The 24,244-nt window shown below is 40.6% G+C and overlaps 2 protein-coding genes across 37 annotated transcripts in view; both read right to left on the bottom strand.

Annotated features, from left to right (window-relative positions):
- The window catches only part of macf1b (microtubule actin crosslinking factor 1b), a 34,593-nt gene extending 33,752 nt beyond the window's left edge, over nt 1-841 (bottom strand). Inside the window, exons 1-2 of the mRNA XM_054782428.1 lie at nt 698-841; nt 424-531 (exon numbers count right to left, since the gene is read on the bottom strand). Coding sequence (XP_054638403.1) covers nt 424-531; nt 698-802 — 213 coding nt within the window. The 5' untranslated portion in view covers nt 803-841. The remainder of the gene's footprint in view (nt 1-423; nt 532-697) is intronic.
- Nucleotides 842-884: 43 nt separating this feature from the next.
- Nucleotides 885-24,244, bottom strand: part of LOC129185395 (plectin-like) — a 109,576-nt gene continuing 86,216 nt past the window's right edge. For 25 of the 36 annotated variants that reach the window (XM_054782402.1, XM_054782403.1, XM_054782404.1 and 22 more), the window contains 27 exons: nt 24,120-24,235; nt 23,193-23,296; nt 22,629-22,748; nt 20,694-20,789; nt 20,473-20,600; nt 19,985-20,078; nt 19,765-19,919; nt 19,355-19,664; nt 19,166-19,243; nt 18,888-19,049; nt 18,637-18,741; nt 18,431-18,526; nt 17,904-18,029; nt 17,665-17,817; nt 17,427-17,581; nt 17,182-17,308; nt 16,258-16,441; nt 16,119-16,142; nt 15,448-15,605; nt 14,863-15,041; nt 14,612-14,750; nt 14,045-14,401; nt 13,878-13,961; nt 13,430-13,534; nt 13,206-13,304; nt 8,407-11,760; nt 885-7,632 (listed from right to left, as the gene is read on the bottom strand). In XM_054782402.1, coding sequence (XP_054638377.1) covers nt 1,501-7,632; nt 8,407-11,760; nt 13,206-13,304; nt 13,430-13,534; nt 13,878-13,961; nt 14,045-14,401; nt 14,612-14,750; nt 14,863-15,041; nt 15,448-15,605; nt 16,119-16,142; nt 16,258-16,441; nt 17,182-17,308; nt 17,427-17,581; nt 17,665-17,817; nt 17,904-18,029; nt 18,431-18,526; nt 18,637-18,741; nt 18,888-19,049; nt 19,166-19,243; nt 19,355-19,664; nt 19,765-19,919; nt 19,985-20,078; nt 20,473-20,600; nt 20,694-20,789; nt 22,629-22,748; nt 23,193-23,296; nt 24,120-24,235 — 12,940 coding nt within the window. In that variant the 3' untranslated portion in view covers nt 885-1,500. The remainder of the gene's footprint in view (nt 7,633-8,406; nt 11,761-13,205; nt 13,305-13,429; nt 13,535-13,877; nt 13,962-14,044; nt 14,402-14,611; nt 14,751-14,862; nt 15,042-15,447; nt 15,606-16,118; nt 16,143-16,257; nt 16,442-17,181; nt 17,309-17,426; nt 17,582-17,664; nt 17,818-17,903; nt 18,030-18,430; nt 18,527-18,636; nt 18,742-18,887; nt 19,050-19,165; nt 19,244-19,354; nt 19,665-19,764; nt 19,920-19,984; nt 20,079-20,472; nt 20,601-20,693; nt 20,790-22,628; nt 22,749-23,192; nt 23,297-24,119; nt 24,236-24,244) is intronic. The other 11 variants (XM_054782405.1, XM_054782408.1, XM_054782392.1 and 8 more) reach the window with 3 other exon arrangements.

The raw sequence follows: 24,244 nt of genomic DNA, 5'->3' as shown, positions 1-24,244 counted from the left end.
TATTCAAGGCTCAAAATGCATGTTGAGTACGAAGAATTCATACATGTTGGCAGACCAGCACTGATATTGAAAGCCCCCCACAGGTTCTCGCAGTTCTTAACAGCTCACATGTCCCTTATATTTGAGAAGCACTGAATTACATTAACGTGTGAGTGTGATGAATGTGTGTTTGCTTCTTTTGTGTTTCAGTCTGCCAAATAGGGACCCAAGATGGTGTCAGGTTGACTCCCTCCAGCTCTCTTCAAATGTGATATACAATGGAAGAAAGGGAATATACCTGCACATCTAGAAACAAAACAAAACAATGAATTGAAATCAAAATAAACAAATAATGTGATGATCAAATGTTGATATGAAATAATACAAGTAGAAATCTGAAGAACTTCAGGTTTTGAATATGAAATTTATAGTTATTTACCATACCTGTGCTACGGTGTGATGATCACACAGATTTATAAATCCATCCAGTCTGAATGCATCATGAGGTTGGGCCATCTGGGTATCTGTGTGGACTCGGAGGGACTGAGATGGCTGTCAAAAAGAGGAAAGGCCATTTTAATTTAACAGTAATGGAATTGAAAAAAAACAAAAAACATTCCCGAACATAACCAGTTTATATTGTATGATTAATGAGACATCAACATGAATATAATAAAATCAAAACAAACATAAAAAATGGAAAATCAAAGCAACTTACAACCAAATTAAAAGTCGGTAGGTAGTTCTGCATGGTAGTGGGGAGGGCAGGATCAATTGACATCATCTTAGGGTTGGCCAAGGACACTTGATTATGGATGAACATGGAGTGTGTAGAGTACAGTAATAAAGACAAAGTATGCAAGTCCACATTATAAAAAAATATGAAGTATCACAAAGACTGAAAGTTTGTTGTTGCATAACTTTAATTCAGTGTTGTATGCTTGTGCTGTTTCATTTTTAGTCAGTTTGATACTGCAAATACATTCCAATTATACATTTTAAGGCATTAGATACGTCTATTTGTCATAAAACATTTGAACTATGCATGTTATTAGGAAGTAGATAAGAAGTAGATAACAAAATAAACACACAGTATTGAATTGAAAAAAACAAGGAATACTGAAAAAAATATTTCAGTTTGACATACAAACAGCATATATTAGTTCAGAAAACAATACAACTTTTTTTGTTTAAAAAAGGCAAAAAATAAGTGACGAAGCTGTTTTAAAAGAGCAGAAATGTCATGCTTGAATATACTCTATCATGACTTGTTAATTTATACTATAAAAGATGAATATGTCTAGCAATGTTTTGTTACATCCATACAGGAATATCCTTTAGACATTCTTGTGGAAGACCAAAATGAATAACAAAGGTAAGGCTTGATTTGACCACATGCTGGTAAAAAATAAATAAATCATAATTTCTTTGTCATTGAAATTTTCCTTTCGTAAAATAAATGTATTGGTATTGGGTCTAAAGTCGGAAAAGAATAAGGCTGTTAGAAATACATGTTGTCAATTAAAATCTGCGGCTGTAGCCGGTTGAGGATGACGTGAAGGAAGAGGATGAGTAGTTCACACTGAAACCAGAGCCTGCATCAAAACTGCCTCTCCTAGATCCTGATCGGGATCCTGTCCTTGAACCTGACCGTGAACCATAAGCAGATCCAGAGCCACTGACATTGTAGGGACTGTAGAGGCCTTTGCTGGACTGTGAGGAGGCCTCCAGAAGCCTGAGACTCGACCCTTCTTCAATCATGCTTCTGTCCATGGCATCTTTAAATGATATTTTGAGTTTCGTTTTTGGACATGTTAGATATCTTGAATAGGTACTGACATCTCTTAGTTTTTGTGCTGTGCGGGCATCGATAGTGCCCTTCTTAATTGAGTCATCCAGTGAGACTCTTCCCTCGACATCAGGCTCAACAAGTCCACCAGTCAGATATTGTACCTCAAGGAAACGCTGCCCAGCCTCATAATACAACCAGCCCTTCTTTAAAGCTTGCGAGGCAGACATCCTTACTTTACTTCTGGGGTCTTCAAATCCATTAAATGCTTTTTGAGCCAGATTAAGACGGTCAACCATGATTTTGTCCACAAGACCTTTTTCTGCTGCGTCAGTGACTGAGAATCTCTCCCCACTTAAAGGGTCAATTATTCCTCCAGTACAGGCTTGTGCCTCTAACAATCTTTGGCCAGTGATATTGTCTACCAAGTTTCTGCGCATGGCCTCAGTGATTGATACCTTCTCCAATGTGTCTATATCCAGTATCCCGGCAATAGGGCCAGTCTCCTCTGTTGGGTCATTCCATATGACTGCAGGTGCTTTTATGGAAGGAATGGGGCTCATTGAAGAAGACAAGTCAGAACAAGTGGTGGAACCAAAGGAAGATGATCGAGACCGGAAGCCTCCCATGTTTCCAGAAAGCATGTCTGCAAACTCTGTGATGGACAGGTTTCCAGCTCGATATGATTCAAGACAATTCTGGTCAATGAGGCCACGTGCAAGAGCATCATCAACATCATACTGTCTCCCTGACTTCCTGTCAATAATAATGGATTTGACTGTACCATCGGAAGATCTCATTGTGATTTCTTCCCATTCGCATTCTTGTTGAGCAAGCTCCAAGTAGGTCTGGTGATCAATGAGTCCCTTCCTATAGGCCTCATACACAGTCATTTCTTTGCCTGTCTCTGGGTCTACTATAACAATTCTGCGTTTTCGAATTGAGGATGTGGACGACGTCTTTCTCTCCCGTTTCTTTTCTTTAAGTAGAAGGAGAACCAGTCCAGTTTCAGGATCAGTAATGCACCTCTCCATGAGTTGCAGGTAGGTTAAGTTTTCTTCAGTGTTGGGATCAAAGAAGCCTTTGGTGTCATCAGATGGATCTGTCAGTATTTCATTCATTTCCTCATCAAAGAAGCCACGTTCATAGGCCATCTCAACTGGCAAACGGTGACTTTCCTCTGGGTCAATAATTCCACCAGTGGCTATCTGAGCCTCCAGGAGGCGGATTCCATGATCTTTGAGGATTAGGCCCTTTTTCATGGCCTGGAAAAGGGATATTGTCTTGCCTGAATATGGATCCCTATAGCCTGTCACTGCACGCTCAGCAGAAAGAAGCTTGTCTTTAAATTCTGGCCCTACAATTCCCATTTTCACTGCTTCATTGACAGTCAGCTTGAGGTTTTTGATTGGGTCAATTACATATCCAGTGGCTGCCTGGGCCTCAAGAAGTTCAAAGGCAGTGCCTGGTCTGATCATGTTCTTCTTCATGGCTTGGTAGATTGACAGACGTTCCTTGGTGTTTTCTATGTATACACCAGCAATACAGCTTGTGCCCTCGAGATACTTTGATAACCTACTGCTCACCTCTTCCACTGAAATCAGACCCTCATTCAGTTCAGTAGCAGTTTTCTGGTCAATAATTTGTGAAAGGAGCAACTCTTCCATTGTGATTTGTTTTCTCAGACCCTTGAACATGAGCCTTTTGTCTCCCAGACAGAGAAGACGTAATCCGCCTTCTAATTTACATCTCTTCAGTAGCTGGGCATATGACAGGTGTTCATCCGTGACAGGGTCAGTGAATCCTTTAACGTCATCTGTTAGTCTCTCATTGGTCTCCTTGCTGATATAACCTCTTTGCATCGCAATGTCTGCTGGTAGATGGAATTGGAATTCTGGATCAATAATGCCTCCAGTGGCAGACTGTGCCTCTAACATTGCCATAGCATAATCCTCTGGAACAAGATCTTTTTTCATTGCCTGGAAAAGAGATATGACTTTTCCACTGTATGGATCTTTGTATCCTGTAACTGCTCTCTCAGCAGAAAGTAGTTTATCATGGATCTCAGGGCCAACAACACCGTTACGAACAGCTTCATTAACCGTGAGTCTCTCATTTTTGACAGGATCAACAATGTATCCTGTTGCTGCCTGGGCTTCCAAGAGGTTGAGAGCGATCTCAGGTTGAAGGAATCCTCTCTTCATTGCTTGGTATATGCTAATCTTGGAGCATGAGTCAGTTGTGACCCCAGCAACACAGCCCGTGCCATATAAATACTGTTTCACACTAGTCAACTCCATTATGTCACGAATATCTCTTTTCCCTTGTTTAAGAAGGTTGTATGTCTCCAAATCAATGATGCGGGCACTGTACAGCTCCTCGATAGTAACTTGTCTCCGCATTGTCTTACATGACAGAGGATGCTCATTGCGGATGATTTCTCTCTGTTCCATGATCTCAATAATAATTATTATCATTCGCTCTTTGGTGATGTTTCCAGAACGATATTCATCCATAAGCTTCTGCCTCTGCTGCTCTGGAATCAAATTTGAGTTCATGACATCCCAGAGGCTCATAGGTTTATCAGCAAGGCCCTCAATGGGAAGGTCAATTTGTGTGTTGGTCAGGTCACTTTGTGTTTGCTCCTCAGTGTACAGGTATGTCTTCTCTACAACTGTAGGAGACTGAGGTTTTGAGATTGGGAGGATGCACAGGCCTGTCTCTGGATCCCTTTTACACTTGTCTTTAAGCTGTCTATATGTAACATTTTCATCAGTTTCTGGGTCTGTAAAAACCTTGTTGTCATCAGATGGCTGAGATAGAGTGTTGGCCACTTCCTCACTGAAAATGTTCTTCTCAAATGCAACATCCATTGGGACACGATGGCTGTTAACAGGGTCAATTATTCCTCCAGTGACCATTTGTGCCTCTAAGAATGGCATAGCTTGCTCTTTCAAAATGAGATCTTTTTGCATAGCTTCAAAGAGAGAAATTTTGTTGCCTGTAAATGGATCTTTATAGCCTGTGACAGCTTTTTCTGCAGAGAGTAGTTTTTCATGTAGCTCAGGGCCAACAAGCCCTGATTTTACAGCTTCATCTACTGTCAAAAACTGCTTTTTAACTGGATCTACAATGAACCCTGTCGCAGCCTGAGCCTCTAGAAGAGCAAGGCCGGTGTTGTGTCTGATGAGATTTTTCTTCATGGCCTGATATATGCTTGTTTTCTCTTTAGTGGGCTCTAAAAAGATGCCAGAAATGGCGTCTGATCCATGGAGGTATTTGTTGACATTTGGATTCTCTCTGACTTGTTTAGGTGTTGTTTTCTCTTGTTGAAGAAGAACAAATGTTGGCTTGTCAATTATTTTGGAATCATACAGAGAACCTGCAGGAACAGGTGATCTGAGACCCTGGAAGCTTAACTGCTCTTGTTTCTTTGCCTCCTGTTCATCTATAATTGTGATGACAATCTTAATTATCTTTTCAATAGTTATCTTTCCTGATCTAAATTGTCTAAGGAGGTCACGTCTCTGTTCATCAGTTAGATATCCAGAATTGATAAGATCCCAAATGGTCATCTTCCTGCCCTTGAATGGTCCGGATTCAAGCTCAACAGTTGCCTGAGTCATAACTTCTTTTGTCTGGGCTTCAGTAAGTGTTGGCTCTTCCTTTGCATTAATTGCTTCATCTGTGAGCAACAGGAGCTGGAGACCAGTTCGCTCATCAGTTACACATCTCTGGAAGAGCTGCGAATATGTGACTTTTTCCTTCGTGTTGGGGTCAAAGAAACACTTAATTTCATCAGTTGGTTGGTTTAGAATCTGCTTCATTTCATCATCAAAATATTTTCTTTTGCAGGCAACATCATGTGGAATGCGATGGCTCTTGACCGGATCAATGATGCCACCAGTTGTCATTTGTGCATCAAGCAGTCTAATCCCTTGCTCTTTAGGGATGAGATCTTTTTTCATTGCTTGAAACAGCGACACTGTCTTTCCAGTATAAGGGTCTTTGTAACCTGTAACTGCTCTCTCTGCACTTAAGAGCTTTTCATGCAATTCAGGGCCAACAACACCGGCTTTTACGGCTTCATCAACAGTGTACTTCTGATTTTCCAAAGGGTCAACCACATAGCCTGTTCCTGCTTGAGCTTCAAGCATATTCAAGGCAGGGCCAGCTCTCATGATGTCCTTCTTCATGGCCTTATAAAAAGACATTGTCTCTTTTGATGACTCAGTCACTACACCTGCAATACAATTTGTGCCCTTCAGAGCTTTGTGGACAGGTGCCATTTCAGAGACCTCTTTGATAGTCTTATTACCCTTTTGCAATTTGTTGTACAGGTCTTTATCAATAATTTTGGATTCAAGGAGCTCAGAGGCAGGAACAGGTGCTCGAAGTCCACTGAAGTTAATTTCGTTCTTCTTCTCTTTCTCTTCTGCCACAGTGATTACAATCCTGATTATTTTTTCTATTGTGATCTTCCCTGTCTTGTACTGACGCAGAAGGTCTTTCTTTTGGTCTTCGGTGAAGTACTCAGAATTGATTATTTCCCAAATGGTCACAGTCTTTCCCTTGAATCTTCCAAATGGAACAGATACTGTTGTTTTGCTGAACACATCCTTGGTCTCTTCCTCGGTGTATATGCTGGAGCACTGAGCAGCTTTATCTGTGATTGGCAAAAGCAGCATGCTAGTGTCAGGGTCGGTGGAACATCGCATCATTAATTCAGAATATGTCAATGGTTCCTGGGTGCTGGGATCAAAGTAACCCTTTGCATCATCTGAGGGGTTTTCCATACACTTGTTCATTTCCACATCATAAAGACCCTGTTTATAGGCGACTTCATTTGGTACATGATGACTATTGACAGGGTCAATAATGCCCCCAGTTGCAAGTTGAGCCTCAAGCACTCTGATGGCATGATCATGTTCTATCAGACCCTTCTTCATAGCTTCAAAGACAGATATCTTGCCACCAGTATACGGGTCTTTGTAACCAATAACTGCCCTCTCAGCTAAAAGCATTTTATTATGCAGCTCTGGGCCAATCAAGCCTTCCTTGACAGCCTCATTAACAGAATATTTCTGATTCTTAATGGGATCTAGCATGTAACCAGTTGCTGCCTGAGCTTCAAGAAGTATCATGGCTGTGCCTGGAGTAATGATCTTCTCTTTGGATGCTTGGTAAATGGATGTTATTGTATTAGATGGTGTCAAAATACCAGCGATACTGTTCTTTCCTTTGAGAATAGTTTTGAGATGTTCTGTCTCACCAAGTTCTTGAACTGTAGTTTTACCATTTTGAAGCCTATCAAAATCTTTCTTTGATAAAAGACCTAAGTCTTGAAGTCTGATTGCTGGGACCTTTTCACGAATACCATCAAAAGATAAAGGATCTGCTTTCTTCACAATGCTGTCTACTGTGTCAGTGGGACTTTGTCCATTAAGAACATTGTCCACTGCAGTGATTGGCACGTTTGCTGTCTCCATCTGCTGCAGTTTGTCTCGCAGTTTTTGGTTCTCTTCTTCAAGGAGTCTTTCTTGCTCTAATCTTTTCTTTTCCAGTTCCTGCATTTCTTTTTGCTTGTTAAGCATCTCTTTTTCAGCCTCTTTCTGTTTATTAAGAGCTGCATCCATGGTAGCCTGCAGTTTCTTCTTCTCTTCCTCCATCTGCAGTCTCTGGCGTTCCTGTTCATCTTTGAAAGCTTGGGCCTTTTTGACTTCCTCTTCAAACTGGCTCTCCAGTCTCTTTTTCTCATCTTCAATGAGCTTCTCCTTCTTCAACAGCATTTCTTTTTCTGTAAGGAATGTTTGTTGGAGCAATGTCTTCTCATGCTCAATTTGTTTCTGCTGTGCATCAGCCATCTGGCAGAAAAAATATAGAAAACACCAAGTAAGTACAGGTATGTAAGTGGTGCATGTACATTTTTCCACACCCAATGTTTACTTCACAAGTCATACAGTGCAATCTGCTTATGCGTACTAAATTATTCATACAATTATGTGATTCTGTTCGTGTCTATTGTTTGTTGTTTTGGATAATACATTAAAATGATTAGTTGTTCTAACTAATTAACTAATTCAAACTATATTGCACAATGTTTTTTCCCCCATTGTTAAAATGGTTTTGTCCTGCGTTATTTACTAAAATGAAAAGTACTGTAGAAATGACACATTCATTATTATATGTTGTAATTGTAGGTTAGTTATCCGGGATGAATGGCCTAATTCCGGATTTAACGATGACTTTCCATCTTCGCGACATTTTTATTAATTTGGCTGTTAGGCATTTCATTTTAAATAATTTATACTCAACAAATCAAATAAAGCAGTTTTCAATTATTTTGCAGCAAGGGTACAAATGATTATTTTTCATGACTATTATTTTTTTTAATGAAACATAAAATGAAGCATTCTCGAAACATTCCATGGCATGAAGCATTCAGGGAGGGACGTGCATGAGCACAGTGCACTGTAAAAAAAAAAAAAAAGATTTAAGTGATACTTAAAATCAAAGATACATGGTTAGTACAATCAAAGAAAAGGGATAGAGGAAACTGGAAGAAAGATTTTGGTTAGTTTTCAGAGAATAGTTAACAATGGCATACACTGCTTGTTATGCCATTTTTTACACAATACCTCTTTAGACATATTTTGAAGTTCTTCAGCCTCTTTTTTCAGTCTAGCCTTCTCGTTCTCGAGCTCTGCGATAGACCTGCGTAAGTCATCTGCCTCTTTAGTGGTATTCAGTCTTTCAACTTCCAGTTTTTCAACAGTAGTCATTTTTCCTTTGGTGGCAATTTCAGTCTCATGAAGACGGGATGCAATTGCATCCGCTTGTTTCTTGAATTTCTTAGCCTCTTCTTCGGCTTTGGCCTGGGCTTCACTGAGCTGAGAAACTTGGAGTTTAAGTTTTTCGGCTTCTGCTACGATCTCAAGTTGCCGTTTTCTTTCTGCTTCAAGTGACTTCTGGTATTCCTCAGTTTCCTCGTCCAGACGCTGTTGCATGAGTTGTTTGTCCTCAAGCAGCTTTTGTGTTTGCTCTTCAGCCAACACCTTCTGCCTTTGAAGCAGTTCTGCCTCAGCTCTAAATTTGGATGCTTCCTGTATGGCCTGCATTTTCTCTTTCAGCATTTTGTCTGCAAGAGCGCGTTGCTGACTCAAGTCATCTTCAGCAATCTGTCTCAAGCGAGCGGCCTCTTGGGCTTCGACACTTAGTCTTGCAGCATCTTCAGCGAGCTTTTTCATATTTTCAGCTTCCTCTGCAAGGAATTTTTGAGTGTTATCTTTGTCTCTTTTAATGAGGCGCTGATTTTCCTCCTCAATTCTCATTTTAAGCTTGAGCAGCTCTTCCATTTGAACTTTTACTTTGAACAGTTCATCTTCTACCTGTGCCTTTTGTTTGACAGCATCTTCAACCTCATCCTTCAAACGATGGAGCTCTTCGTCAAGCAGAGATTTTTGATTATCAGTCTCGCTAAGCTTAAGTTTAACCTTCGTGAGCTCTTGTTCTACTTGGAACTTTTGTTTCAGGGTTTGCTCTGCCAGTTTTTTGTGTTTTGCCATTTCAGCATCAGCTTGTTGCTTCTGTTTCAGTGCTGCTGCTTCAGCTTGGGCAAGTTTAGCAGCTTCAAATTCAGCCTCCTTCCGAAGCCTCTCAGCATCCTCTTGGGCTTTGGCTTGATTCGTGGCTTCTAACTCAGCAGCCACTTTCTGGCGCTCTGCTTCCTCTGCTTGCTGACGGAGGAGTGCTGCTTCCCGTTCTGCCTTCTCCTTTGCAGCCTCAGCCTGTTTTGCAAGCATCTTGGCTTTCTCATACTCTTCCTTAAGCTTCTTCTGCATGATGCTGTCCTCCTTCTGTTGAGCTAGAACACTTTGGGCTTGCTGTTCAGCTGCACTGCATTTCAGGGCTGCTTGTTGGGCTGCCGCAACCTGTTTTTCTGCTTCTTTGTCGGCCTCTTCTTTCTGCTTCCTGGCTTCGTCCGCCTTCCTTTTCAAACGCTCAAGTTCTTCCTGAGCGGCCTTGCGTTGACGAGCTGCATCTTCCTCTGCAGCGGTGATCTTCTTGACTTTTTCCTCGGCTTCCCTCCTCTTTTTCTCCTCCTCAAGGGCGAGCTTTCGCAGCTTTTCAGCTTCCTCCTCTGCTCTGAGTCTGCTTTGTTGAGTTTCCTCTGCAATATTTTTAAGCTTGTTCAGTTCGAGTTCCAGATCTAGTTTTCCAGAGGAAGCTTTCTCAAAGTTGAGCTTAAGGATTCTGATCTCTTCTTCAACAACTCGCCTCTGTTTGAGCGTGTCATCCACTATAGCCTTTTGCCTTTCCATTTCATCCTCAGATGATTTTTTTAGTTGGAGGATCTTCTCCTCAATAGCTAGCTTGTGTTGGTTGGCTTGGTCTTCCAATGCCTTCCTCTGGTAAGCCTCATCTTCAGCTTGTCTCCGCAGTCTCTCATTTTCTGCTTCTTTCTCTTTCAGAGCAATTTCAGCTTCAGTTTTTAAACGGGTGGCTTCGCTTATAGCTGCAAGCTTCTCTTTGAGGATCCTCTCAGCTTCTGCTCTCTGACGAGCTGCCTCTTCCTCAGCAACTTGGCGTTGATGCTTAGCCTCCTCTGCGATGCCTCTTAGCTTGCTTGCCTCCTCAGCTAGGTCCCTCATCTTGGCAGCCTCCGCCTCAAGAAGCTGTTTGCTCTTTTCGGTGTTGGACATGGTCTCTTTTTCTGCCTTGGACTTCAGCTGAATCAGTAGATCCATTTCACTTCTCACCTTGGTTAGTTCATCCTCTAGCTGTTTTCTTTGTTGTTGAGCTGCAATGACTTCATTCTTGAGACGGTAAAGTTCATCTTCTAGCAGGGACCTCTGCTGTTCTGCATTGTCAAAGTCTGCCCTGAGGCGAATCAGTTCCTGTTCTGCAGCAAGTTTCTGCTCAGCAGTGCTCTCAGCCATTTTTCTCTGCCTCTCAAGTTCTTTTTCTGCCATGTCTCGCTGCTTCAAGGCTGACTCTTCAGCTTTGGATCTCTTTCTAGCCTCCCGCTCCGCCTCCTCCTTTTGTTTTTCAGCTTCTTCTTGTGCAAGGTTCTTTTTGTGAGCTTCTTCCTCAGCCTGGAGCCTGAGACGGAGGGCCTCGTTAGCCTTTTGCCTCCATTTCTCAAGTTCTTTTTCTGCATCTTCCCTAGCCAATTCTGCATCTTCGTGTTGTTTCTTCAGACGTGCAGCTTCTTGTTGCAATTGAAGGACAGCGCCATGCTCTTGTTTAAGGGATTCTTCCAGCTTTGAGGTCTTTTCCACAAAGGAAGTGTGCTTGCTGTGGAGCTCAGCGGCAGCACTCTTTTGGGCTGCCACATGAGCAACCTTGATTTGTCTTTCCTTTTCAATCTCAGCTTGCTTCACTTGTCTTTCCGCCTCCTCTGCCTGCATCTTAAACATTTCAAGGTCATCCAGTGCTTTTTGCTTTTGACGCGCAGCTTCCTTCTCTGCCTCAGATTTGAATTTGAGTTCCTCCTCAGCCATGCGTTTTTTTTGGCTCTCTTCATGGACTTGTTTGCGAAGCTTTTCAGCTTCTTCTTGGGCAGCCTTCCTAAGTTTCTCAGCTTCAGCTGCTCTGTCGCGAAGTTGCTTTAGCTCAGATTCTGCGGTAGATTTTTGTTTTACTGTTGTCTCAAGTTGAATCCTAATGAGGCGGATTTCCTCTTCAATCTTTGTTCGGCTTTGAAGAGCATCATCCACTTGTTGACTTTTGTCTTTGATCTGCTGCTCTGAAAGGTTTTTGAGCTCATGGAGTTCCAGCTGGATATTGTGCTTTTGCTTTTCTGCGTCTACAGCAGCAATTTCTCTCCTGCTAACTTCTTCCTGCATTTTAAGCTTCAACTCTTGCGCCTCTTTTTCTGCCTTGGCAATGGCCTTTGCATGAGCTTCAGCTATCTGCTTCTGTTTGTCTAACTCAGCCTGCATCTCAGCCATTTTTTTCTGTTCTTCTGCTTTGAGTTTCTCTGCAGTTTTCTGCATTAGTGGAAGCAAATGGTAAAGAAAAGATTATAATTAAGCATGACACGTTATAGGTGACACTTTACATTCGCCAGCTCAAAACAGTGTGGGTTAAAATTGTAATTACAAAGGGTAATCACAACATAATCACACTGGAATAAGAGCAATGCAATGTACAGCATTACCAGAGCAAAGTTAATATTAAAAGTTAGCTTAAAGATCAAGTTAAAGATCAATGTCAGATGCAAAACAGATTCACATTCAAGTGATGTTAAATTCACGATGCAATGCAAAGAATATATGACAAGGCAATTCAAGAAAAATGGATGATGATATCAGTTAATGGATGGAATATATTCACAGCAAGAAAATCAAATTGCATGCAACTGTGATTGGACTTCCTACACTCAAAATCTGCTTCTTTTTACCTTATATTAATATAATAATCTTAATGTCTTATCAAAATAGGTAGTAGGATATTCAAATGCATGTTAATTTATCTATAAAATCCTAAACATTTTTTTTTTCTTTATACAGTGTCCAGCTGTTGGGGCACTTATATTTTTTTTTAATTAGGGTTCTTTAAATCACCATACACCACCATTGAATGAAACGTGAAAGATGTGCAAAGTGAAAAACCAAAAACCCAGAAAATGCCACTGTTTGTTAGAAAACCATTGAAAAGGAATTCTGTAAGTTTTAAGTCCACTCAAACATGAGATTGACAAAGAGAAACAGTGCTGGTATATAAGGATTTTGAACTTGAATTGTTTCTAAAGTTTATCTTTTGCAGCTACCAAAGATTTAGAAATTCAATAAAGTAAAGCTTGAAACCATGTAGTGAAAAATGAAGGGAAACCAATAAGCACATATACTGTATGTGTGAGAACCTTCACCTCTAAACAATTTACCTTTTTAATGCTCAGACAAGTTCAAGCATTCATCTCGGCAAACCACTGGCAAGCAGTTAAGAGAAGCAAACAAACACACAAGCCGTTAGGGTTAGAAAGGAAGGGAAAACTGTGTTGATTTGGGATACACCTATGATACTAGAATAAGACAGAGGTATAGTTTTGAAAAGTGAGCAGAAATATAGGAAACGAAATAAAACCTGTAGTGAAAGAAAGAACCCCTTCCCCCAAACCTGCAATGGGACACTACCAAATGAAAGAAAAAAAGCAAACCAGGAGCTTGCAGTTTTAGATGCTGTAAACCCAGGAAAATAAATAAAGTAAATACAGCATCCAGGTAAATTTTAACAGCTGCTGCTCTTTTCCTATCAAAGATATCAGCAGTTGTCGTGAGAATGTCTTTGTGTGTGTGTGTGTGTAACTGACCGTGTAAATGCATGAGTGTTGTTATGGGAGGATAAATGTGTTGCTTGTTTTGTCGATTAGTTTGTTGGTTAGGTTATTGTTAGCCTTTAGTTTGTTTGGGAACCCCAGCCATAAGTCACGCACCTCCTCATTCTCCAGGCGCTGCTGTGCATCTGTGATGAACTTGATGTATTGACTAGTCAGTGTCATCAGCTCACTGTAGCGGGTCCTCAGTGTTACATACTGGTGGGGAAATAAGAGTATTGTGGGTAAGAAAATCATCTTTATGTCAGTCATTGATAAACATGTGTATTCAATGTATTAATGTATTCAACTAGTCAATAGAATATTGATTTGAAGAAATATACCTCCTGAATAATGTTATCAGATGCAGAATCCAGTTTGCTTTTCTTCAGAGGAGAAGCAAGGGGCTCCACTTGTGCTTTATAGGCAACCAACTGGAGTTCATAGTCCTATTGGGGGAAAATAAATGTACAATATTATAATTAAAACAAATTAATAGCCATTCTTCAATGCTAAAAGACAAGCATTCACATGCACGATGTGGCAATAACCTCATAAACAAAGACACCAAAAACTTACTAAGCAACCAGTGATATTCTAAAACCATCCTGTTCCTGCTCATGGCCCATAGCAGCCATGTTTGGACCGCTATAATATGCTGTGATGTATTAGCCATCGGTATTGTCTGCAAATCACTTATTTCTTAGTATTGCAGCTTGCTAACAGCATCTTTGAATATTCACACAATTTCTCAGGGATTTTTAAATTTACATTGGTGTTGTCTAGTCTCACCTTGATTGTATCGATGTATGCTTTGGCATATTTCTGACACTCATCAACTTTGCCTTTGTTCTTCTCAATCTCCTCCAGTAATTTCTGTTTTAAGATAAAAAGTGTCTCACTTGTTTTATGTGAAGACAATTCATGAGTTAGTGGTGAAGTCAAACTACACCACTGACCTTCTCCAGTGCCAGTTGCTCCTTAAGTGTTTTGCTGTCAGTGATGGGCACAGTCTGGATCCTTTCTTGTCTTTGCTTGGCGTCAGCTATCCAGGTGATGAGCCAATCATAACTCTCCCGGTAGTAACCCAGCTGGCGGCCGAGCTGCTCCAGCTCCCTCTGGCGGAGGTCAATCTGCGTGAACACGGCCTTCCACCGGTCCTGAACACTAGACTGGAGCTGGTGGTAGTGGTCCAGCTCAGCATCGCGCTCACTGTGCACACGACTCATCTTGTCGCTCACACCAGAAGCTTTCTTGAGTTCTTCTTCAAGGGAATCAAACACAGGCTGTTCAGCCTCTGCCTCGGCTCTCATTTTCTGCAAGCAAAAAGAGAATGAGAAGGCAATCAGGGATCACAAAATAAAAGTTTGATAAAGATTAGGCTACATGAGCTACCTTTCCTACTAATATATTTTAGGAGCACCACTTAGTTTTTATTTTATTTATTTTGTCTATAGCTGCGGTCCCCAAACTTTTTTGACCCACTGATAATCTTAAATGAGACATTTTTTTCATACACTGATTACCTTAAGCTTTGCACGGTATGTATCGACTGCCTGGACGTCACTGGGCACAGCGTGGACTTCACGCAGGCAATCCTCATACTGCTTAAGGACACCTTCTGCACCCTGAGTATTACGGATGACCATTTCCACAGTCTTCAGCCTGGTACAAGAGACAATAAATCAGTTGAGCGCACACCACCGTGGAAGCAGCAAGCACTGAGCCATTTTTCTTAATGACGCATAATCTGTTGACATGGGGAACAGGGTCTCACTTCTCGAGATAAATGGAGGAGAGCATGTGCGTTTGATCCATTTTCTGCACCGTAAGGTCAAGCTCAGAACGCAACACAGGAGTAGAAGCAGACTCCTGTGGGGATTTCAAGATGTCTTGTGCCCTCACAGACACCTTATCAAGGTCCTTCTTGAGGCCATCAAGCTCCACCTGCACTTTCTGTAAAATAGATAAACTGCATTAGTTAACATACATATACATGCAAGGTACACATATATACAGTATATACATACATACATACACACACTATATATATATATATATATGAGTGCTCACAGGCGGCTCAGTTTTGTTGTGAAAGATAAAAACAGTGCCAGAAGTTTTAAACGTAATTGTTTTGCTCTTTATGTTTTTTAAAAAAACTTTTTGCATCATGCATCATGGCCAATTATGGGAATGTGACAATTACCATAGCCACAAATAGATTGCAGTCCTGTGAGAAACACTAAAAATAGATTATTTGATAGTCTGAGGATGCTTCATTTTTAGGAGATTAGTACATGTTCTCATGCACACAGGAATGCATTTAAGCACAGGCAGTATCAAGTAAGTGAGTGCATCATACCTTCTGGTCTACTGTCTTCTGAACACATTCTTTCAGTGGTTCCTTTTCCACTGGTTTGCGTATGCGGGCCACAGTCTGGGCCTCACAGTCCTCAATTCGCAGTCGCAGGTCCTTGAGATCAGTGATGTAGTTCTTACAAAGAGACTCATTTTGTTGACCTAGGATGCAGGATTTATATTCATGTATAAATGTGTGAATACATTATACTGTAATTTATTCACCCCTAATAATTGATTGATGGTAATGACAGTCATTCATTAACATTTTTGCACATAGCCACAGAAATTTTGTATATGTATCACCTAGTTTGCAGTACACTCAACACAATAGCACATGCAATTCATACATAGCTGATACACTCCTCGGCCACGGTATTAGGTACACCCGTACAGCCACTACAATCTAATGAGACCCAAACACCAATAGTTAATAATAAAAATATGTTGATATACAGTATTAATAAGCCTCATTAGATTATGCGGGTATACAAGCATATGGCCTGTTTCACATCAGTACACACTATTACGAAGTGACTAAGTACTTTGTGCATACTTTCCACCATGCAGTCATCATCTACGTCTACTTGAAAAATAACATCTCACGTGTGTTCTAATGCTAAGAAGCACGTACACATAGTAGCTGCCGCTGTGCATGATTTTAGATATACTCACCTTTGATCTTAACAACCATTCGTCCTGCAATATTAATTAACAACATAACATATACCACATGATCTATGCTTATCGTCATGGCATTTCTCCCTTTGATGTATCTCCTGTCTTTAAAGGGCAGATATTTTAAAGTTTTTACCTTTCTCCATGGAGCGAAGTAGGCTGTCAAAGTGCTGGGTGCATTTAGTGTAGTCGTCCTGCACTTGTACACGGTCATCAGGTCCAAAGAGCTGAGAGTCCTTGCTGTCACGCATGTAGTCCTGGTAGTGGAGTTCCAGGTTCCTCATCATTTGTCTATATTCATCTGGTTTCATTGATTTTAACTGGAAAGGACAAAGGAGAAGCGAGATAAGGATATGACACATTAGAACTCACTGATGCAAGACACAAATAGTCAAATAAAAATGTTGACTGATATTATCACAAATGGATTAATTAAAAAAAAAAGAACAATGTCATCAATCTTATTTGTCTATGCAGGTGTTCTTGTTGAAGTGTACATTCTATTCATTCGCAAAGTTCATAAAATTGCAGTAGTTTGCAATAAACAAACAATAATTTAAAGAGCTCAACATATCTAATTTAAAACTGGCCGTCTACCATTTGTACATTTGGAAAAGAAATGTCATTTACAATGGGGGTTGAATTTAGAGTGTAACTGTATTACTATCAGTATTTATTTGTTATACTATTATGCCTCCATATATTGCTATTTCACAAAAAATGAGGATGAATGCTCAAGAGTGCATATTTATAATGAAAGTGGCCTCAGCATTTAGTCTGTAAAAAGTTGACTTTTGGGCTCAAGGGTCAACATTTTGAATTTCAACTCATTTTTTAAGAGACGCTAGTCAGCTTCCCGAGCAGTGTCAAGGTGCCATACCGCTAAAAAGCCTTACATGTTAATTGTTTGTTTGGACAATAATTGCATGCAAAGCAAAATATAATTACACAGTAAGTGACCATTTCATTAAAATGCAATTTGTAATAAATTATAAGTACAAAATACATTTTAAAAACATCAGCTAGCAGGTCTCGAGACAAGATGTTCATCAACACATACCGTAGTAATATTCCAGGAGCGAATCTGTGCAAAGTCCCTCATCAGGTATTGCCAAGACAGCAGACTCTTCATGTTGATATACAACATCTGCCACATGGACACCATCTTCTGATGATCTGTATCCAGACTGGAAGTCGGAGAAAGGGTAGAAATAGAGTATTGTTACATTACCAAGATGAGGTATTAGATTTAAGAAAATGGAGGAAATCTTCTGAGTGACAATTTTGCTTCACTGTGTTTCTCACCTGGACACACTGTCCATTGCGTCCTTGTTGATGGGAGGTACCAAGAAGCAAACAGAGGGCACAGCTGCCTCGTGCCCAGAGCGACTCAGCACCTTCCATTTGAAAGGCTGGGAATTGTTGAGGAGTGCACACTCATCCCCTTTATGAACAGTGATCTGTGAAAGAATCCACCATTTAATTCTACAGTGGCTCTTTGGGTGTTCAAATCAGTCATTTGACATCAAGCAAGTGATCCAACCTCTTGTTGTTTGAAGTCACAGACAGCTTGAATGGGGAGTTTGCCTTTGATGGAAGTGGTAGGGTTGCGTGGTTTCAGCTGGATGATGGAGCGAGCTCTCTTGTTCAGGCCGTTCACATGAGTTTTGAATTCATTCAGCTGTTCTCTCTCCTCCTATGGACAGAGACGTCAACTAGATTACAACTAGAGGGATGGAACAAGAGTGCACATTCAGATATTTGTCAGCCTTCATCCCTTACCACAACATCCTGCAGCAGATCCTCCAGCCGTGTGGCTGTGGTGGAGCGATCACAACTGTATTTCTTGTTCATGGTCTCTTTCAATTTCTTCATCTTGTCCTGGGCTTCTTTTACATCAGCAAAGAACTATGAGATGGAAGACGAAGCTAGTTACACATGGTTCAGAAATGACATTAATTAAATAACGTCGGAGTACTAAAAGCAGGACGAGGCAGGATATAATGCTATTTTGTACATTCGAATGTTGGTGCCCTCTAGGCAGGTGCATCCAGTCCCTTAAAGTATGTTCATAATAAACAAAATCATAACCATTAGTATTACCAATTTAATTTACAATAGGGGTTGAATAATTTCAAGTGCAACTGTAATACAGTGTGTCTTAAATAATAATAATTATGGTTCTTATGGCATTAGCTCATCATGCTCACATGCTATGATGTTATGTCTCAGCATTCACACAAAATGTAAATACAATTGCAATTTTGAGTTCATGAATCATAAATGCGTGACTATCAGAGAGCCAATACCTGATAGTAAGCTGTGTTCTCTTTAAGATGAGCCTCAATACAGCAGCACAGCTGCAGGATCCAGCTCCACTGTGTCTGCAGGGCGGCTGTGAAGGCCTGGTAGATGACAAACAGACATGGCGATAGCAAGTTGGTGAATATAAAAAAATAAAACAATCAAAAGTATACTTTTTCTGTCAAACGTTTTGTTTATTTTTTGTACTCACCTCCACCGTCTTCTTGCCAGGATGGCCATTGTTGACAAGTTTGTCTCCTGTAGTCTGAATGTCATTTACTTTTTTCTCCCTCTGCTCCAACTCCCGCATGAGAGCCTAAAATATATGAATGGTAGGGAAAATAACAAGTTATAACAAATATACCGTAAATACATTCTTGTATTGTGTACAGATGCATCTCAAACAATCTAGAGAGCTTAATACGAGAACACGAAAGGGGAAATTACACTTGCGATACAAACCGAGTAGTTGTCTTTCTTGGCGGTAATGTTGCTGTTCCTATCACTCCAGTCAAAGTTGACTTCCTCCTCCTCTTTGTCGTTCAACCACATGAGCTCCTTGGTGGCTGCGCTGACAAATGCATGCAGTGAATCCAAGTTTCTTAAACGGGACTTTGAGGAATTCTGAGGGTGAAAAAGTATGAAATATGTTACATAAGTATTTCATTGACAGCTCTTAAAATCTTACACCAGGCCGTGTACATTCAGTTGTTAATCATATCATTGTAAAGGTTATTTACCAGTAGTTTGCCATAATGAAGGTCCAGTTTACCCAGGTATTCTCTGTAAGTGCCTTTGCTTCCAGGGGATAACTGACTCTGAAAAATAGTACGTGTGAAATACAGTACAGTAGATACAGACAAAATTCATTAATTAGATGTGGCCCTAAATGGGGGAAAAAAAGAAAAGAAAAACGATAAAACGACTACCTCATCAGCCTTTGCACGTTCAATCTTTGACCTGAAGTCCTCCACTGTCTGATGCAGGCCTCTGTGGCTGCCCAGCTGTGATTCTACAGAAGGCAGGTCGGATCCCCATTCACCTTCATCGATACGCTGCTGGTTCTCCTCCACCCAGGCCAGAAGATCTTGGACATAGCGCAAGGTCACGTCATCCAGCTCAGGCCGTGCCTTCATGGTAGTCTTCAGGGTAGTTTGGGTCATGGCAACCTGGGCAGTCTTCAGACGCAGATTATAATCACTGCGCAAGTTGACCAGGCGCTCATGAAGGCAGTAAACCCTGCGGATATAGAGGGGACATAGCTGGTAATTAATTTTTCTTCATGTCTTTAAGTGCTTCATGATAAAAATGCTTTGAGTTGAGTTCTTCTTGCACCCACCTGCGGTACATCTGTTCAGCCTGTGGATGGCGCCCATCCTTGAGGGTCTGCACGTCGTTGAAGAGCAGACGAACTACATTGTCGGCTCTGTCCAGCTCACGCTCGACTTCTGCTGTGTGCTGAGCTGGTTTGCCAGCATTCAGTAGACGCATGTCCTAAAGAGACAAAAAGCTAATTAAAATGCCATTCTCATGGCTATGAGACTGGCAGTGTGACTCACCGTCTGCAGCAAGGTTTCTAGGTGGTTGAGGTGCTCATCATACCTCCCCGACTCCATCTGGACTTTGCTAAAGATCCTCTGTAGTCTCTCAAGTCTGATTAATACAAAAAACACAAAGAAATAAATAAGGAATCTTCTGTGCTGTATTGCAGTTCGCAGTGCGGCATAGAAAATGGATGGATGGATGGAAATAGGGAGTACGAAACATCACATACACATTTGTTGTTGTTTGGAAATGTTTGTTTGTACACGAACATTTGCCCAAAAATGGTATGATCCAGTCATCTTAAATCGTTATCTGTGAACCAAGAAGTGGCCTGCTTACATACGGATGATGTAAAAAACACAAATACGACACTGCACAGGGTGGTTTGTGTTTCTGCATTGCTATGTTGTTGCGACTTCTTTTTAGTTCAGTGGTTTATTTCAAGTGTTTTCAATCAAAATTCTGTTAAAGTTTACATGGTATTAAATATCTGCCAGCTAACCTCTCCAACTCAGTCCTCAGCAGTCGCTCTCTCTCCAGGATAGCCACATGGAGTCGACCCCATTCTTTTTCCACATCAATAGGATGGTAGCCTGGAGGGACCTTCACCTGACCAGCATGTACTGCACTCTGTGAGAAAGTGGCAGCACAAGGCATTAGTCATTGTTCAGTAGAACAGGGACAAGACAAAACGCAATAAATTTAAGAATGCAGGTGGCTTGCCTCAAAGGACTGGTAGATGTGTGTCGAGCGGTTCTTATCAGACTCTTTCACTGGTAGCTCTGTCTCCTTGAACTTCAAGAACTGGCGCCAAAGAAGCTGAAGGGGGAAAAAAAGGGATTAATCAGTTAGAGATTTTCTTTAACAATTAATAAAATTATTTTTTAAAGTTTACAAAGTATTACATGCTATGTTATCCTTTAACATTGCTTTTTTTCATCGACAAAGAGAATATAATCAAATTCAAAATAAATCAAAAGCAAATAATGACAAATTAATAACAATTCAATAATAATTAAAAAAGGAGGAATAAAGAGAAACAGATGTACCTAGACTTATAATACTAATTGATAATAATGATGAATGATATTCCATCCATCCGTTCATTTTCTATGCCGCTTATCCTCACTGGGGTCGCGGGTATGCTGGAGCCTATCCAAGCCGACTTCGGGCGAGAGGACCCCGCCTCTCGCCCGGGTACACCCTGGACTGGTCGCCAGCCAATCGCGGGACACATATAGACAAACAACCATTCACACTCACATTCACACCTATGGACAATTTAGAGTCGCCAATTAACCTAACACAAAATTATATTTTATTTGTAATTTCACCGTTATTATTATTATTATTATACAAATCTTCCAAGTATAACTTATTAAAGGGCTGCCCGATAAATATCGCACCGACATGAGGAATTGTGATGTCATACTGATAAATCTCTATCATTCAAAAATAGCTCTGATAACCGATAAGTTGAAAAAAAAGCTTCAATGAGGTGAGATTACTTGTACTGTGCTGTAGATGGGAGTGTGCAAATCAAGTGCTCAACACGTGTTGTAAACAAATATGGCGTTGATCGTGTGGCACCTCCCACCTGCCTCAGACACCTCTGCAAACACTTTGCAATGAAACTTCAACCCCCCAACACACCAAACTCCACCAGTCACCGGAAACACCAGCATCGCCACGACCGTGTTTCAAAAGCCCACAAAGACACCCAAACCGCCAAAGGAGCTGCCCTAAAGCCACCCGCAAAAGAAAGACCCGGGACCCGCTCCCATTGCTGCGGTGTCCTCCCCCATCGCCAAAGACATCCGCAGCAGTTGGCTATAAAACACTCCGTACCACTGTTTGTACTTCTGAGTGGCTGCTAATTGTTTTTATGTTTTGTTAGTAGTAGTGATGTCATGATAGTTAGCATATTTTAGGACAAATCTGCATGTACAGTTTGTCAAATCCAACTTTCTTTGAGTGCTTCTTACCCCCTGGTGTGCACAAACTACAGTTACATCTAAATTTAAAAAATAACAAATTTAAAACATTATCGGTTATTGGGGTTGATCTTGTAAAGCAGGAAGTTATTGGTATCAGTTTGGTTAAAAAAAATACTACCGCTACTACTTACTTTCTGATGACGATATACATACTGTACATGCTACAATCGCGTGCATTCATGCAAGTTAAAGTAGCAGGAATTATTGAGCTCTCCCTGGAGTTCGGACATCTAATTTACTTCGAGTCCACTATGGTGAATGAAAATCGGCAGAATAGAATGTACATGTAAGACATACATGACAAAATGGATTCACTTTTTATCACAATATTTTTTCACATTATCTGATGAGTACATCATTGGTCAAAGTTTCTACTGTGAAATACAGAGAACTGTAAGTGCCAGACAGAAATATAAGTGCCAATGCAAACTTTAACAGGAAATGTCAGGGCAGGTCCACCAACAGAAGACCGCTAAGGTCGATCTGGGTGCATTATACATACTTTTTTAGATGCTGTAATTGAGATTACCATCAAAATTAAAACTATTTTAAAACTACTTAAAGTATTTGTGTCCGTCAATCTTAAGTGCAAATTTGTAATTTCCAGCATGCCATGTATGATATGTGTCATCATGTGATGTGTCATCATGTAGCTTCTCACCTCTGTCTCCTCATAGCTGGCTGGGAACTTCCTCTCCTCGAAGACCATGACATGGTGGCGGATCCACTGGAGCAGAAGAGTCACCAACTCATAGTACTCCTGCCAGCGCAGCTCTAACTCCTGTAGCCAACAGACAGCAAAACAGACAGCAACAACAGTTTAACAACAACAGCAGACAGGGGAGCTTTTCTTCTCCTTCGTGTTCACTTTCAATCACTCACACACCACAGTAAACTCAATTAGCCGCCAAGAACAGTCCAGGTATTGTGTGGAGAGAGAAATTGGGAAGGGGTTTTCATGATGGGAGCAGTAGTGATGGTAAGTTTGAGACGGAAAACACGGTATAACAATGTGAGGGAGTTTAGATTTATTTTCTTGTTTTGCCAGAATAGACAGTATGAATGCTTTACTGATCATTTCGCAGTTGATCTTCACATGCATACACTGTAGATGGACTTTTAGATGAAATCATGGATACTTATGTCCTCCTTAAAGAACATCTATACAATATATGGCACATTTTGCATCAACTCTGATTCATGTTCTACAGTATGTTTTACTCACATTAGCTCTCGTGCTGTCTTGTGCAGCAGCCCGAGGCATGACATCGTACAACGACGAAACGTAAGTGATAATGGATTTCTCATCTGGGTGTGGAACATCAACATCTGAAAGAACAAGGTAAAATTGTATCATGTCTGTTCATATGTTCCTTGCGGCACAATAGCACAATCACAAAAAAACCTAAGGATTATAGAATACATGCATTCACAGGAGTTTACTAAAATGTTTTACAGAATTAATGCATGGAGTGTATTTTGTCAAAAAAATGTGTGGTCTGTTGCAAAAAAACATTAAGTCTGAATTTTTTTTTCCAGTCTTCGCACGGATGACATGTTAAGGCGACTGTTGTGGAGTCATACGAGTGCTTTGAAAGTCCAACTTTAAGCCTTTAAGGTATGAAATTTAAGTAAAATCATTTTTATCAGATGGAATTAATCACAGAGTTGATTTAATTCAATCTGTTAATTCATTCATTGTTGATTTAACCTGAAGTGTTGGTTGCACTTTATTCAAATAACATGTGGATGCATTTGCCATTAATTGTTGTTTACTTATTTGTTTATATCTATAATCAATTTATACCTGATTCCCTTACAAAAAAGAACGGGAATCTAGGAAACTTCACCTGCACTGTCCAGTATCCAGGTATTTATTTCACAGTCAGACTGGTTGATCTTTTGGCTAAAATGTTACTGAATTGATTTAAAGTTACTGAATTGTTTCGGATTGTATCGTTCTAAATGAACCAATGTCATCCTTTAATCGTTTTGGCAACCCCAAATCGTGAATTGTTACACTCCCAGAAACCAGGGATAACTTAAAAACACACCAACTTCATGATATGGCACTTCCACATCATGTAATTCACATTTAATTCAGGACCATTTGTATAAGGGTCTAGTGCTATCACAGAATACATCGTAGTACCTTCTGGGTCTAGAAGACGTGTCACACCCAGGTCTTTCTCAGCAACGTAGAAGGCCTGTTCAAGGTTCTGCAGATTGCTTTGTTGATACACTTTGCCCATGTCAATGAGCCTGGGACTAGGAGAA

Source organism: Dunckerocampus dactyliophorus, chromosome 7, assembly GCF_027744805.1.
Source record: "Dunckerocampus dactyliophorus isolate RoL2022-P2 chromosome 7, RoL_Ddac_1.1, whole genome shotgun sequence".
Lineage (NCBI taxonomy): Eukaryota > Metazoa > Chordata > Actinopteri > Syngnathiformes > Syngnathidae > Dunckerocampus > Dunckerocampus dactyliophorus.
The sequence above is the reverse complement of the archived record's forward strand: the minus strand, read 5'-3'. Positions and strand labels throughout refer to the sequence as shown.